Source organism: Atheta coriaria, unplaced genomic scaffold (assembly GCF_025399875.1).
Source record: "Atheta coriaria isolate IRGN ID8LTWV9N9 unplaced genomic scaffold, Caltech_Dcor_3.1 hic_scaffold_9_pilon, whole genome shotgun sequence".
Classification (NCBI taxonomy): Eukaryota; Metazoa; Arthropoda; class Insecta; order Coleoptera; family Staphylinidae; genus Dalotia; species Dalotia coriaria.
The window spans coordinates 6,490,346-6,507,826 of record NW_027045451.1 but is presented as its reverse complement, the minus strand read 5'-3'; the positions used below and the strand labels follow the sequence as shown (position 1 = coordinate 6,507,826).

Here is a 17,481-nt window from a genome sequence, read left to right as displayed (position 1 = left end):
CAAATCAGACCTGTGTACACCGCAAGCCCGCCGTCGATGACCGAAATCAGTCCATTATGCCGGGCCGATGGTAACCCGAGCCATCCGAAAGGCCTAAAACACCATGCACTTGCCCGGTGGCATGATGAGTGCAGTACATTCGCTGCAATTTGGGCAAAGCCTGGTCGGCCGATGTGCTGATGGATTAACCTCAAACGGATTAATGCCGAGGATTACGACTAATGGGGGATGCTGTTAATTTGTAAATTCGTAATATTCCTCGGCCCGGCGATAGTTCTCTCTGGTCGCCGTTGTGTCTTTTCAGAGGCGCCATCATAAAATACTGATTACCGCAGCGGAGTCACAGCCATTCAGAGGTTTTATGATGATATACAACGCAAACGACAAACGACCGCACAGCAAGTGTTTCGCTTCTGGTGTTTGGGGGTTTATTTTCGCTTGAATGAAAAATTTCGCTACGGATCAGAAAGCGGCCGAGGTTTAAAAGGCTCATTAAATAAGCTGTAACGTTTTACAGAGGTGCGTATTACACTTTAAGTGACAGGTTGTTACATGTTTAGCCATCATTCAAATCTCCCGCTTAGCAATTAACTATGTGCGCATAATGCTGGGGTGTGATAACAATTTCTCGAATGGTTGTAGTACGGTAGTAGTACTACTAGCCGGGGTGTTGATTCCGCAAATGTGTTGTAATTATACCATTAGATATTACTTTCCAATTAAGAAAATGCCTGCGCAAAGTCCCCGAAAATCAAAGCACTTAGCAGTTAACACCAGTAACGACTTGTTTACATACTCCACTAGCAAACCTCACACCGATACAAATATCCGAGTAAGCAAAGGACGAATACGCAGAATGGGACGACGAAGAGGCCCATCATAATAGCCCCATAGACCTACATTTATCACCCGAACGGCGTGGCGTGTGCATCGGAAGCAATTGAAAACGAAAATGAAAAGCGAGGGATTTACGGGTTTATGTGAAAACAAACCGCTGAAAACAAGAGTGAAAGGGATCGGCGCGCGCGCGCGCGCTCCTAGTCCAATGTGTTTACGTATTTATAGATTCCTCTTTTCGATGATTTGCATGCGCGAGAGTGCAAGCCGCAGGACATTTTTGAATCGCATCCTTGTGCGATAATACCTAGTTGCGTTTGTTTCGGCGGCGAGAGCGGAGAATTTTGAATGAATCACGATCACGATGTGCCGCGACGTGTTTGGTGGCTCAGTTGCTCACTGCGTCGTTTGATTATACGCCTTAAGTATGGCATATGCTGAGTGAGTATACTCAGGTCTGGACTGTGTTAAATTTATACGCGTATTCCAACGCGAATTTAGCTGGTAGATGAAAAGTTGGGTTACTTGATTTGTTTTACCAACACCAACGAGTGCAACACTGCCTTGGCTAAGTGAGTGTGCGGGCATGTGTTTGCCGGACGAGGGAATGCGAATGAAAATCAGCACTTTGAAATCCCGCGAAACGCACATCGTGACATCAGCACCGCGCGCCAGCCACACCGATGATGCATCTTTTATACAGATGACTGACTCCGCGCAAAACCTACAACATTGTCAGCGGACAAAACATGGAAAATTCGTTATTGATTTGCTGGAAATAATAAGTATAGGGCCTGAAAACAACAAATTATGTACGTGTCTGCTTGTTTCCTCAGTGATAATATGGATATTTCGCAGAATTTGCAACAATCGCAACTTCAAGCCCCGCGCCGCGCGTCGGCCGGACTCCATCCACATTATTATTATTATACACAAAGTATATTCGCGTTCGCCTCGCGAGTATCCGGAGCACAGCAATGCCGAGGAGGTGAGCGCACATAACGGCGGCAGAATGTGTGCGGCGAGTCCGATAGCAACGTGAACACAGTCGCGGTAGAAACTAGCTCGGCGAATTCCAATTGGATATGTTGATTGTTCGATCGTCGTTTGTTTTATTTTTTACAAACTAATGTATGAAACAATTGCAGATAGTATGTGTAAGAGCTCGAATGGGATATGGTGTTCAATATGATTTAGTCAAGTTTGAGAATTTTTCGTTTGTTGGTTGAGGAAATTTTAAAAATTGCGCTCTCGAAAAGTTCGAATCATGCATTCAAGCAGCGAGCGTCGAGCGGCGGCTTCAACTCGACGAGGAGCGAGTCAGCGTGTGAGCGAGCGCGCACGACACAGGCAGGCGGCGTGTAGCGTGTAGTCGTAAAGCTGAATATAGAAAATCGTCGTCGAGTCGGTTCGGTCGGTTCGCTCTCGACGCGCAGAGCGTAATTTTGAAACTCGCCCGCTCGAGCGTCGGCCAACCTAACCTTTGCGTATGCAGGTGGGCCGAGCACAACCGAGCGCTGCCGAGCGTACAGGCAGACCGGTCTGTCGAGCGACTATAGCGTTGTTTAGACTCTGCAGCGGTCGGTGTTAGTTCATACTGTATGTGATAGTGCGTTCGCTCTACGTTAGACATGTTGCACCACGCAACAATGACAACTTGGGGTCCCAATTAAAAATGTGGTTTGAATCTCAGGTGAGTGGCGCATTTTTCGCATTTGTTATTAGAGAAACTCGCCCTTGGTTCGTCGTTTAAACAAATTTTTGCCGGAATATTCCATCGATCCGTGCGATTTCGAGCCGGAGAAGTCGTGACAGCGCGTTTGGAGGGCTAAAACATCAACGAAACTCTCCTCGGATTGCGTTTATCCATCCTCAGGATGCAAGGGAATTTACTAAACTACGATGTGTTAATTTTTTGTTTTTTACCGGATTCGCGTGCGGCTAAAAGACGTTCGGAAGTTTGCGCGTTTTGTGCGTGTCGACGAGACGCAAAGTGCCCGTGGGATTTTCAGCGACTGTGTGCAAGTTCTCAGTGAAAAGATTCAAATTTTTCGTCCGCGATGCGCCGATTGCGGCTCCACGTGACAACTGTCAAACTCAATATAGTTACCTATGCTATCTCCGCATGTGTTTTGTTTTGAAACGAGCGGGATCGCGAAGCATTGAAAATGGGTTTTATGTGTGTGCAGTCGGCCAAACTTGCGCGTTCGGTGCGCGCTCACCGAGGTTCGGCTACTTTCGCCACGGCGAGAACTTGCCTTGGCCGACTGGACATTACTCTTGCCTGGCATCTAGCCCCGCGCGGAGCCGCGCGTCAGCAGAGAGACGTAAACTTCTCTCGTGGTCGTAAGACGCTTTTCGTTGATCGCAGAGAGCGCCAAGCTCACACACCAAACGAATGCGAAGCTACATACCGTAGTAGGGGAAGGCGCCACACGGACACTTGCCTGTTTACGACGATTCCACCTTTTCAGCGTTTTTCATGAGTCCTTTTTGTCAATCGTAAAATAAAATAACATTTTTGCGCAAATTACACGAGATTATTTTACACAAAAAGCAAATAAAAAGTATTTCGTAAAGTTTTATAAACTTTTAAAACTTTTTAAAAAGTTTAAAAACTAGAAGAAAAAAAAATGAAATGATGAAAAAATATCAAATTGCAACCTGCATTAATTGCTATTTATTTGAATTGCCTACCACCATCCGCCAGGCACCATCACCAGCAGGAGTAATTGGTGGTTCTTTCAAAAATTCTTATAGCGGAACTCGCAGTCGTAGCGCATTCGCTGGTCTATTATAAACGTATCTTCGACTTGGCCTGCTTTCTAGTTCTCTACGGCGTACATACACCTCTTTACCGTTTAGCTTCAATCTCAGGCGTTCAGCAGGCGGGCAAGAACGAAACAACGCACCGTATTCGCTGCTATGTCGCAATACGTATACTATTTTACAAGCACAAAAGAAAATAATTTTCCAGTTCGCACGCGCCGGAAACGTAAAATTTTTCAAATTTCTTTTGCGTCTACCACGTCTAGCCGCGCATTAGAAAAATGTTTCATATCGATTGTTTATGTCGGACACAAAAGTAGCGGTTCTAATATAGCGCGGCTTGGTGTCGTTGCCATGACGACGGTGGGCGTAACAACCGCTGTACACATCGGAATGACAGGCATCTCCAGCGCGCGCCATTCAATAAGTTCACTTTGCGTATGGACCTTTCGCCACGCACATCGCACGCCGCGCGAAATTTTATTTACAATTCCGCGTGCTGCGCGACATTAGCGGGAATCGGCAAGAAAAACGCACCAGCAACGAATTCACGCTTCTTCGATGTGTTTGCTTGCTTGTTGGTGCATGTGTGTGCGTGGAAAGTGTAGGAGAAAATCGTATTGATCCAGGCACACACAAACACACTCACACACGCTCGCGCATTGCGTCGGTGTGTGGATGTTTATAACACGAGTGGTAGAAATCAGAACCGCATTAATGATTTTTATTTATTAAGCTTTAGATAGTAGCTAGGTACGCATCATGCATATCTTGGCAATGATGGGTGTTAATGGAATATTATGACATCTGATTATGTATAATGATGGCGCTTATTAATCTCGGTCGCGCGCGAACGCGGAATTTTAATTCGATTCATTCATAAATTTAAAAGTGAACGCGCATAACATAATCATGATCTCAAAATGTTTATTTTGCCATGTCCCATGCATATACGCATAAAGTGTAACTCGCATACACCGTACATATTTTAGCGTGAGTTTCGAGTTTATGAATGAACGGCGCATGAATAATTGCGCCGGCGTTAATGTGTTTATACAACTTTTAAATGTTGTAAAATTTTTGTTATTGCCGTAATCGCCGGTAGTAATCGAAGTTTGAGTGAGGTAGTCGCGCGGTATTAATGGTAATCGGTGTGATTCGTAATGAATGCACGTACACACAAACACGTCGAGATACTGAGACAGCAGACAGTCGGTGTTAATGAAAACGAAACGAGCTTTTTAAAAACGCACGTGTTTTGTGTGGCGCGCGCGCGCGTGCGGGACTCGTCAATATAATAAATCGGCGGCGCTCCAAAAAATTAGTAAATGTGTAATAATTTCGGCGCGTAGTAAACAAGTTTGGCCGTGAAACGACGCGCGCGCTGATGAATCGTAAATAAATAATCGCACTCGCTGCCGGAAATAATTGGGAGGCAATAAAAACGTCATAAAGCCGATTTCGAACGCACCACGAAAGTAGTGAGCGAATGTGTGTGTGCGATGCGTACGTACTTTACTACGCGCTCTCAGCGGCCGGTCGAACCATCCATCAATCAATCGCGCAAGGGAACTGACCTATCTCTCGACTATGATATGAATGAAGGAGCAAGGCAGGTAATGTCACACTTCCGATAGCGGCGATTGGGTCCAGAGCACGTGGTTGGCGCCCCCTCCTGCTGACGCTTTTTATTGCATTATCGGCGAACCGTTCGCTGGCAATGTCTCCTTCTTAACCCTGCAGTGTACATGTTTAGAAAACAATTCATAATTCATTCTAAAATTTACATTGATTCAATAATATATAATAAATGCGTTAATATTAAAAAAAAAACTTGTTATTTGAAAATTTATTCAACTTAACTTAGTTTCTCTTTAAATATTCCAGAATTCACTAGTGGAATTTATAAAACTCTAAATCCATTGATATGCAATTCCAGGGTTACTGGAGTAACTAGTTGCAAACGATGTTCGCACGTACGCGTACGTGCCTGCCCACTATGTCCAAACGCACGCACTCGTCAAGTCACTTGCGTTTTTGTGCTCATTGTCGGCGCCTCGGCGCTCCATTGTATTTGCATTCGGGCCAGCGGGGCGCGCACACTCACTAATCTACGCGCGGGCCGAGTTGACACTTTGTTGGTGCCGATGACGACCGTAAATACACAAATAAATATGCGCTGGTGACAGGCGGCACGCGCCCCGGGCGCATTGCGAATGCGTGTGCACTATCGGGATGCCTTTAAAAACTCTTCTTCTTTTCGTGCGGCGGTCGTGCAAGTGCGCGGGCAAAGAGAGGTCGGGCGCATTGGAATTCGCATTCGCATTGGTTTCATGGTTTCATTCACAAAATGACAATGCGCCTGCAGAGACCATTAAGTTAACTTACTACTACTACGCGTCTGTGTGTTAATTTGACACAACAAGAGTAATTGTATCAGATACATGCGGGAAACTAATTTTAGTTTGAAGTTTTTGAATTTAGCGCCGGAAAGTTTTTCCATAGTTATGAACGCGTAAAGTTTTGTTTTTGTTTTACGCGCGTTGCGTACGTATGTATATGTTATGTACTCGAATGCTGCGTTGTTTTTAGGCCAGGGACGATTGGCCGGCCGTAGTAATAATAATTTTCAATTCCCAGCATTGTCTCAAGTGGAACGAACTTATAAAAACGGTCCAGCTAGTTTGAATGAGAGAAGAGTTTTGCATTCTTTATATTTTGCTTGCAAGTCAAAATGTTTAAAAAAACGAAGTAGAATTGTATCACACTGTATAATAAGCATAATGTACTATGTGCGTCAAGTTGAAACACTGCAGTATATATTTATATATAGGGGGAATCACACAGGCATGGCAATATGTACGCGAAGTATACAATATACAGAGTATACACACAGCACACGAACGCCGTGCGGAGAATATACAGCGAAGAGAAAATAAATGTGCGCAGTGCGTTGTCGGAATACGTAAAGGTTAGCGTCGGCACGAAAGTCGCCGCGGCGCAGCGCGACTTCCCCCCAACCGCCGTGCGAACGATTGCGCGAGCGATGCGACCGAGCGCGGACCCCAGCCGGGGCCCCAGCGCGCAGCGGTCGCGCGGTAAATACGTACGGGCTGCCGAGATAAGAGAAATTCTGGTGTGCGCGCCGCGCCGCCGCCGCGCGCGTTCTCCGTTCGCGCTGCCAGTCGCTGTCGCTGTCCGCGGCTTGACGACGAGCGAACGGCGTAAGTGTTCGGCCGAGCGCGCTCGACGATGCACGAGCGGCGCGTATTTTTAGATTGTATCTAATAAAAGAAGGCCATAGAATGAACTTTTTCTTTCCGAGCAGACAGGCTCGAAGCGGGAGCGCGCGAGCGACCGAACGAGTTGTTTGTCGCTCGACTCGTTCGTACGCTAGGCGCTCGCTTGTTCGCTTGCTTGCTTTGCTATACTACGCTATTGCAGGCAGGCAGGCCTGCTGCGGCTGCCTTGGCCGCATGATTATTTCGACGTACTCAGCGCGCTTGCTATGCCATGCCGTGCCGTACAACGCACGTCACTTTTTCAAAGAAACTTGCTCACGGATGGTTTGGTAACATCGCCGGCAATAGCTGCAATCCAGCAATAGTAGCAATAGTTTCCACGGTTTCTTCGGCGCGCACATCCTATGCGGCAGGCATTCTCGCGCCGCACCGGCAGTAACGGCATTGCCCGCATGTTATTATTTATTCTACCATCCTGCTGTTGTGTTCGGCATGGCCAGTGCGCTGCGCAGCTAGGTTTCTCTGCTACGGCGACTAATGAGAGGATAAAAAGCGCTGAATTGTCGGTTGGAGGAGCCGCGTCGAGGCTCTCGGGCACACAATCGCACGTTGCTTTCTCATTCTCAACGTCTTGGCCGAGCCGCGCGTACACAACTTCTCAATTAGAGAATTAGATATTGTGCGCGCAGCACAACACGTGGACGCCGCTGTCGTTTGGACATGCATCGCATACCGTTAACACGAGTAGGACGCTGCACGCGCATCTGACGGCAGCAGGAATTTATCGGCGCCGGAGACCTCAAGGTTCCGAAATATCTCGCGCGAGATACACATTGATAGTTTGCTTTCGGGCGCGCGCTCATTTCAAATTTCTCATTTGGCGCTCTCGAAAATAATAAAATTTTACATTCTTACCAACAACCACGTGCTTTTTTTGTTTGAGCGTGCGCCTGGTGGGGCGCATAGTATTGATATCGGATAGAAGTGGGCGGAGCACTCCGCAAGCGCTGCGCGCAGAGTTGAGCGCCTGGATGTTTTCGCCAAAATCATTTTCCCGCCCGGCGTTGTTTTCAAAAATTTCGCGGAAAAACCCACAAGTAACACGACTCACGTGACAACGTGTATTACGCGCCGCGTGTGTCTCATTTCCACCCGACGCAGGGGCGGCTGCTCGCTCTTACGAACGCTTTATTTTTTCCTGTTATATAATAATACAGGTCGGCAGCAGGCGGGTCTGTTAGGGTTTGCCGGGGGTAGCCGGGAATCGTCGAGCTGGCGGTGGCGGTGGAGGCGGCAGTGGGGATACACGCGACGCTATTGGCGGCGGCGCCATGGCAACGCACCTACGTTTCGCAGCCGGCAAAAACAAAACTGCGGCACTTGATCCCAGATGAAAGCGCTCCCCACGTAATATCCCCCTCTTTTAATCTGGCTCGTTTTTGCCCGTTTGTTTTATGGCCATTTTTCACCGACGTGATGGCGTTTTTTCGCCGAGGAGAGAGCACCGGCGGCAGCGACGGCGGCGGGTTGGTCGTCGTGCACAGAACCGTTCTCGGCGTCTTCCCCGACAGCGGCGCTGGAGAATAGGGTTGCGAGAGAGCTCGGCGTCAGCGACGTCGGTGGTGGTGGTGGTGGTGTGCAGAGACGAGAGTTGCCTACAAATGTGCGCTCGCTCTCCCTCGCACCGAAAATTGGTAACACCGCCGCCGCCGTTGCGCGGCGCGAAGGGTTCGTCGAGTTAGGTTGGGTCGGTTTGGTTCGTTTCGTTCGCTCTCGCCTCGCTACTCACCGCAGCAGCGCGGCAATATCTATATATTTTTGGGGCCGTTTTGAACTTTGTTCCCTCTCGCCAGAGAGAGGAAATTAATGGAGAAAATAGCTTTGAGCGAGGGAAAATTTTAAACTTTCCTTCGGAAGCGCACCAAACCAAGCCCAACGCGGCGAACTCTCCTCTTGCTCGCTCCACTTCCACCATAATTCGAATCCGTTGTCTCGAGGGGCTTTTGATAAGTTATTATTATTATAACACAAAATATTCACGTGATAGAATGTTGGTCTTGATGGTACAACTCTTTAAACATGCAGCATGAAGCTCGATGTCGAACGGTTCATTCGCGAAAGATTTCTCTATCTGTGCGGCGCTCTAGCGTAGTAAAAATCACATGTCACATGTGACGCGTCGCCCATGCGCATTTTCTTAGCAAGTGAGCGCCACACTGCGACTCCTAGTACCTACTTTCCGTACTCGCGCTCGTACAAGACGGGGGGCCGTGGCCCATTCAGAAAAATTGTGGATGATACGTGCGCGCGGAGGAGCTGGTCTTCTCCGCGCGTCATATGCATGTTACATGTAAGCTAGTTACGTGAACAGCACGCGCGCGTATTGAAAGTAAGCGGATGAAATTTCGCCACCGCCAACGCACGCCCACCCATGCCGTGGGTGTTTCAGCGAGTGCTGGCTGGTGCGGTGGCGGTGGCGTATCAACCCCGTTTTCTGCCTGGATTATATCCTGCAGCGTGGGCTACACACGCGAACTTTTTACGCACACCGAAGAAGCGAGGAAGTTTTTCACGTTGTTTTTCATCGCCGGGTTTTTTTCCTTCGTTCGCAAACGTTCTTTTCTTTCCACGTTTTCGAGGAGGATGAATCTTCTATGAGTCAAAATACAAAAATACCAATGTGTCATTCTATGCAGTGCTGTGTTTATTTGCTAACGAACGATGGTGTAAAATTAAACATACATTCGAATTATTTTGTTACAAATTAATTTTATTTAATATCAAAGCGATGGATTAAAGAAAATTTACCACGTGTGTAATTTATTCAGCAAAGCAACGGAGTTCATTACACAAACAATTGTATGATTATTTTGCACGATAAATAGATCTCTATCTAAAATATAGTTTTATTATTTTAACTTTTTCATCTTTTGCAAAAGTAAATTTAATAGTATACATAATTTAATCGTCAATTTCTTTTGAATATTAAGTTACATACCAATTAAATAATATTTAACGAAAACAAATCTAGAATTACCAATTATTTTGCAAATTATCGTATTTACCAGTTTATTTACCCAAAACAATACATCAGCTGATTGAAACGCTAACGAATGCTTATCTATACCATCGGAAGGCACGCGCAACGTAATCGTCAATGTCAATGCGTCTGCACACACATAGAGACAATGTCAGACGCAAAATTCGTTTACATCGAATTACGGCTCGAGCCGCTCGAACACAATGAGCCTATATTTATACACACCGGACGGACTTGTGTGTGTGAGTGCGCGTACACACATTTTTTACGATTATGATTATTATGTAGTGGAGTCGAGTTAATGAGTCGTAGTAAATATCATTTATGCGAGTGATTTCATTTGTGTGTACGTTAGCGTAGGTCAGGAGCGCCGCACGGTCTACGTCGGTTATTTATTTATTGTAATTCGGCGACGCATTACATGAATGGAAACATTTTTCGCATAAATAAACATAAAATTATTATTGCGCCGGCATCCAGGCCACACACAAACACAATATATATTTGTGTGTGTGTTACGTTAAGTTTTGTCTGTAGTAATATGTCAGAAAGTAAAATACTACGTACGTGTACGTCTCCTCCGTATGGAAGTTGTGAACTTGTGAACGAATCGACATTATGCAATAGGCAATAACTCATTAAGTTGTAAAAGAATACAATCGAATGTCATTATACTCGATACACTACCTGTTCACAGGTATAGTGTGTCAATTAGTTTCATTGGTTGTGTTTGTTTTCATTCCGTTTCGTTTATGGAACTAATCTCGCGCGCTTTTTTATTTAATTAATTAACACTTGGCGAAATTTATCGTAGGAATGCGCAATAATTAATTATCTTGTAACTGGCAGGTAGTAAAATTAATAAATACGATTTACTATCAACTATAAATAAAGTTATTGTAATTGTAAGAAGTACAAGTCAACGTAAACACGAGTGTTTAAAAAATATAACTTGTATATATATAAAATGAAATTTGGTGAATTTGTGCTGCGTATTCGTTATTGTGAGCGCAAATGGGGAGAGAAAAACGACGAAAACATTTTGACGGTCCCTGCATGATTTACCGATATAGCGGGCGCTTTACGAATATACCGACCGGCGTTCGGCTGCTCTCTGGCAACAAACCGTCGTTGTTCCTCTATATGGGGTACCTTTTTCAACCCTCGTGTATGCGCTCGAGTTCGGGCGGTGCGAGTTGGTGTGAGTGCGCGTGTTCGAAGTGGTAGCGCTCGGCTTGCACGCCAGCCCGCCTGCCAGCCGGGGCTCTCTATCCCCTCGCGCCGTCGCTCGAAGGGGCTGCACCCCTAACAACACCCGACCGCCGCTCCGCTCATGCTATAGAAAATAGCGTCTGTGAGGCAGGGGCGCCGCTCGGCGTGCACGCCAAGCGTACGGTTCGTTTTTCTTCTATTCGTTTCGCCTCTATACCTTCTGCGCGCCCGCTCGTTTTACTCGACGTCGTTTTCGGGGCCCCAAATGTTAATCCCTTGCCTGAGAGACTATTTTAGTTCGGCTAGCGGTGAAGAGGAGCTCGGCGTGCTCACGCGCTTGAGTCATATTTCGGAGAAGGTACATCCGAAAGCAGGGCCCCTATTTTGAAAACTAAATAACGTTTCGCCGAGAGCTGCACCCCCAGCTCTTAGATAATACGTCCTGAATTACTTTTTTTTTTGCGCCCACCAAATGTTATTGGAATTGCGTTGGAAATTAGAAAATTTGGGGACGCAAAGAGATGGAAAATTAGAGCACAAACTTGAATGACCTTCGATAACTTTATGAATTAATTATTCGATAACAGGTTGTACATGAACTTTTTTTGCGCCGATTTTTTGCCTGCAAATTTCGGAAGCGCAATAAAATAGTTTTTCCATTGACTTTTCAACTGAAACGGGCATTATATGACGTGCATAATTCGAAATCGTTCGGATCTTTAATGGTACCGGCTGTTGTCCGCATTCTGTGTGTACCTGGACGTTTTCTCATTTCGACGTACCGGACGGGCACCGGGTGAGGATTAAAAATACCAATGTTTAGGGCTTCAGGTATATCCTCACCGAAACTTGCGACCCATGTCGTATACAAAAGTGCACATTCGGTGACGATCAGGTAAAAAGGACTCGGGATCCTATATGATGAGTACGATACGAAGGTTGCCTGCGCACCGCAATGAAACGGATGGTGCCTGACGCGGAATAACATTTGGTATTTTTCGATTTCGACGCCGTACCCAAATGCACCCTAAAACGTGCGGGCTCGTCCCATAGATCGATTTATCGATAAGTATCAAAAACGTGGATTTTTTAAAATTTCAAATCCTTGCAAATCATTTCAAGGCAAAGGACAAAAATTTTATTTTAATAATTTTTCGTAACTTTAAAAATATATATTGTTGGTGGATACTGTGACACTAAATTTGAATGCCGAAATGCCGTCACGCGAGTACACGATTGTTGGCCGGGCTGCCAGGTTGGTTGTGGTTCTGTGGAGCATGATAACCTTGAATAGTTTCTTAGGCAGAGTGAGCGGCCTTGTGGACACACTGCTGCATCTAGCAGAAATACTTCTACACATAGTAGAAAGCTGACCATTATATAAACATCTAGCAGGCGTACAGGCGCGAGCCGCGATTACTTATTTAACGCGAAGCCTACTTTGAGGCGAGCAGGCAAGCGAGCAGCCAGCCTGTAGCAGCGTTTTCTAGAGCTGGAGCTTTCTACGTTGTTGTTCCTTGACGTTGTCGTTGAGTGGTGTTGTTGCGCGGTGACTGCGCGCTCGCCGCGCTGTCGACTGCAAATCGTGAATACGAATACGAAATGTACCTACAACTTCGCGCTCGCGACTAGCACACATGCGTATTTATGTTTTTTTTTTCTTTCGTCGATGTTGAAAGCATTGTATATGTTGTACTTTGAATGTATATGCGATGCAATTCTGACGTATTGCGTTTTGTCTTTCTAGAATTGTGCCATGATGGGTCTACAAGCGACCACAGGAAAACGTAAGCTCGAAGCCGCCACCGCACCAGGAGAATCGTCGCCAGCGAAGAACGGTCGCTGGGAAGCGGAAGATTGTATAGCGCGTCTGCAAGCCGTTGCCGTACCAAGTGATGCATGGAAAGCAGCAACTTTGCTATCTGAAGATTTCGAAGACGATGAGGACTTTGAGGATGATTTGTCCGATGATGATCGGTGCGGGCCTAGTGTGCCCGAACCGGCGCGATTCACCCAGCTGCAGCACCACCACCATCCGCAGCATATCCAGCCGCAACCCCCAACGCCGTACCCAGCCGCCAACCGCTACCAATCGGCGGCCGATTACTGGCAGTACTACCAACCGCCGCAGCAGCAAACGATACGATGCGAGGAGAATGGCAAGTCGTACTTGGAGCTGGGGGCGGCGCCGCCGGTACGAACGCGATGCTGTGATGGCCGAACGCGATGGTGCCACGTGCCGTGCTACCGACAGCGGCGGCTGGCCGTCCTGAACCTGTCTATGTGCAAGCTGGCGCGATACCGGCAATGCTCCGATCCATCGCTACGACGGAGTGTACTCATCTGCAACACGCTGCGGCGGCTCGAGCGAGAGATGGAGTCGGAACCACCGGAGCCCAGCTACCCGCCCACGATGCCGGAGATTGCACCACCTAGCCGTCTCAACGCGGTGCCGGAGCCGACGTACGAGAACAGCCTGCGGGAGATGACTGCCAGCTCGGGGCGCGCCACCCCTTTCCCCCAGACACCCACGGTCGACACCGACTCGGGCATCGGCGACGACGACGCGACGCGCCCCATCAACTGGGGCTCAGTGCTTAGTTTAACGTCGCAGACGGACCTGGAGTCGCTGAACAATAATGAACTGTACGCGGAGCTCGGCTTAACTAGTGACTTTGAGTGGAACAAAGAATCGGGCGGCAGCTCGTCGCGCGCCGAAAACGAATGGGACGGTTTTATGCATGTGCTCGTCAGCAGCTCGTAGCATAGCTACTCGTACTAAGATATGCATTCGCATACTGTATAATTATAGCATCCACATAGCAGACTGAAGGAGACATCCAGACGCGTGCATCTCGTTCGTCTCTGTGATGCAGGCGATTGCGCATACAGTGTGCCACAGTGCTACCCCATCGCTCAGGTTGTGATTAGCTAAAGACATTTAGTGCAGTACAGGAATTGTGCAGCTGTATTAAGATTAATGATTGATATTGTTGACTATTTTTTATTTTTATAAAGTTTTTACCTAGCGATCGGTCTTTGTATGAGGTGATAGTGAGGCGGGAGAGTGGCGGTATCGCGGCGGGCGGCGGTTTGATACGAAACGATTTAATGGCGAAATTGCGCCTGCGATACCGATACCGAGAGAGTACTTACGATAGCGGCACCGATGGGTTCGTACGCGATTACACGTCCCGGCGCAGCAAGCAGAAAAACCAGAACAACTTAAACAAATATATCTTAATCTAAATCCGAGAAAGAACTAAAACAATTAAGCGAATTCGTTGACAGTTTATGATCTCCATCGCTCAATAAGCGCTCAAACTGAAGCATGAGTTTTATTGATATTATGGTTAATTACTAGTACTTGAATTAATAATATTTATGATTATTAATTTGGTGTTACTCGACCCGTTTTGGGCATTCCTCTTGTACATTATACAAAATACGATGTGTATATTCTTGTACATATTTGCAACAAAGAAATGAGAGAAATTGATGAATTGATAGTGTACATATGTACATAAGAGTTTCTAATTAGGTTAAAACAACAAAATATGTATATAATTAATTCATATATACGAGTAAAAATATATTATATAAAATTATATATGTTACATACGCATATATATTTTAAATTGTGTGACTTTAACAAAGTTGGCAATATCTTAAGGTGTAACTGAAAAATTTTAAAGAAACGAATCGGAGAAAGAAGGAAGAACGCGCGCAAACACAATTTATGCATCCCGGTAAAACGCAAACAAATGACATACTCACACCTACAACACACACACACACACACCAGCGAGACATTCAAGGCAAGAAAAAGCAAACGATAGTAGTGTACATGCTAAATTTACTGGATTATTTGAAAGTGTTAAAGAAAAACAAAACGCGTCCCTGTCGACTAAAAATATCAACACGTTTTCATTCATCTAGTTATATACTACACTACATACTCTCACGCTTTACGATATCGTATCTAACGATGCACGAAATGTTCATTGATGAATCTTGATCAACCGCGCAAATTAATTTTCACGGAGCGCACGCCGCTAGTAAAAATATCGCGTTGCGAAGGTTTGGGTTTATGATTATAACGATCGAACCGGCGTGCATTGCCATCCACCGCATGTTTTGGAAATGCGTTTCTACCTGGAGCAGCCACCGTTTCCAAAACATTCGGTGGTCGTCGATGCTACGAATTTATTCGATATCAAAACTATCGATTACTCAATTTTAAAATAATACTCATTGATGTCAATTATCGCACGATTTAATAGCTAGCGACATGCTACGGAAATCTAAATAATTCAGTTGCGCTCGACGCGCTTTGAAAGTGAAATTTTCCTCAGTCATGCTCGGTCAAAATTCATCAAATTGTCGCATAGTAACGTGGTGAATTCAGTTAGATACGATATTTCTTAGTATGTTATTAGCGCTCATTCTCAAAATCATTTATTATTTATTACACCATTCGCGTGTTGAATTCAAGTTCACAGGGATGCGGCGTATCTAGTCCAACAAAACGGCCGTTTAATTTTTGCTAAGAAGTATACTGAGCCAGTATTAATGCGATCATTTAAACATAGAACAGAATACGCGCGAAGCAAACACGATCGTTCGTACCGTCCTTTAAGAAATACATAAAATGCAAACACTTCTTTCAGTCAAGAAAACTCGTGAATGTGGCTGATTTTCACATATTAAACATATATTAAATTAAATAATAGATTATAATATATATTGAAATTTTATTATCTCACACAGATGCATTTAAATTAATGAATACCTTAACATCTTCTCTGTTCTTATTATTTGCATTAGTTTGACAAAACGTACTAATTCTCTTCGCGCATAAATCAATCGATCAAAGAAAATACGAATGAATCGCTGACGAATAAAAGAATTACATTAGTTATAACTGAAATAAATACGAGGGCACAATTAAATACTGTTACTACTGAAATAACTGAATAACTAAAGATAACTTAATTGAAAATGTAAAAATATGTTGTACTACTTCATATACCAATAACTTTAATTCGTTGGAATTGCAATTTTATTACTATTATCATACGATTTTATGAATAGATGAATGAAAATGTACCCCACAATAAAACAACAGACAGACCTAAACCAGACGATGCGTCGAAGGAATGAAAATAATAAGAAACACATAGAAAGTAAACGAAAACAATGTTTTGAAACCATAAGGCAATCAATATTATACAGTTTTTAAAAGAGACAAATTATGAACAAATTTTAAGTAACAAACTAACGCGTAATCTAAGACGATGAAATTCCAAAAATGAAACCATTTTGATGAGAGGTATAAGTTAAACAAATGAATGCTGTGTTTTATTCTAAAATATAAATATATACTATGTGCACAGATAAAAGATAAAAATAATAGATTTAATATTTTGATAAGATTGCAATAATAAGACAAAAACTTACAAAAAAAAATACAAACACAATTTGACGAAGAGAGCGGTGAAGTTTAAGACGACACAAAAATATTATGTTCATGGCGCGTTTGTTCTGGATTTCTTTAGTTTTCGATTTTTACCGGGAACCGAGATGACTTTACATCATCAAATGAGCCACACATCTCAATGAGACAATGAAAATGTACAAACTTACTAATTTAATACATATTTAAAAGTTTTAAATGACGGGAGGCACGCTGAATAGCAGAATTTAGTGCTGGGCGAATATTTTGTGCAGAGATTGATGCAAACAACGACAACTAAATTAAATGATAACTAAATTAAATCATGGAAACTTAAAGTAATACGTTATGCAATTATCCTATTATTGTGAATATTCTTGGTTGATTTTCTAATGAACCACTTAAATAATTGATAAGCAAGAGGAGGACGATTGGACGAGTAACAGACAAAAAACAAGCAAAGCGAACAAAGTAAATTTATATGCTCGGTAAAAATCGAATTGATTTTGTTAACGTACGGGGAGAGCACAAACCAAGGCGTTGAAGCGAACGGCATTTGAGATATGGAAAAGCCAATATGCCACAACTTGTATGAGATGAATTTCATATAAATTAAATAATACTTGTACTCAACGTACTCGTACCACATCGAGGTGATGTCAATAAGATGAAAACATTACGTACAACACTAATTGTGTGCAAGTAAAATGTGATATCATGTAATATGTTAGTGTTAAAAATAAATCGGTATATATGCATATTACTTATCGTTGTCTCTTTTAACTTATTCGCAAAAATTCTATCCTTCCCTCCCTCTTTTATTTTTTCAGGAGAAAAATAGGGGTAAATCTATGAATGACATTCTTCAAGTTGTTATTCGTAGTAACATAATGATAGAGCACACTAACTGGACTTTGATTAAAACC

The 17,481-nt window shown here is 44.4% G+C and overlaps 1 protein-coding gene across 1 annotated transcript; it reads left to right on the top strand.

The window, feature by feature from the left end:
* Positions 1-2,257: 2,257 nt before the first annotated feature.
* On the top strand, positions 2,258-17,318 carry tara (SERTA domain-containing protein 2 taranis). Its single transcript, XM_065311423.1, has 2 exons — positions 2,258-2,530; positions 12,848-17,318. The coding sequence occupies exons 1-2, from the start codon at positions 2,513-2,515 to the stop codon at positions 13,862-13,864; spliced, it is 1,035 nt and encodes a 344-aa protein (XP_065167495.1). The 5' UTR covers positions 2,258-2,512; the 3' UTR covers positions 13,865-17,318.
* The last annotated feature ends 163 nt before the right edge of the window (positions 17,319-17,481 follow it).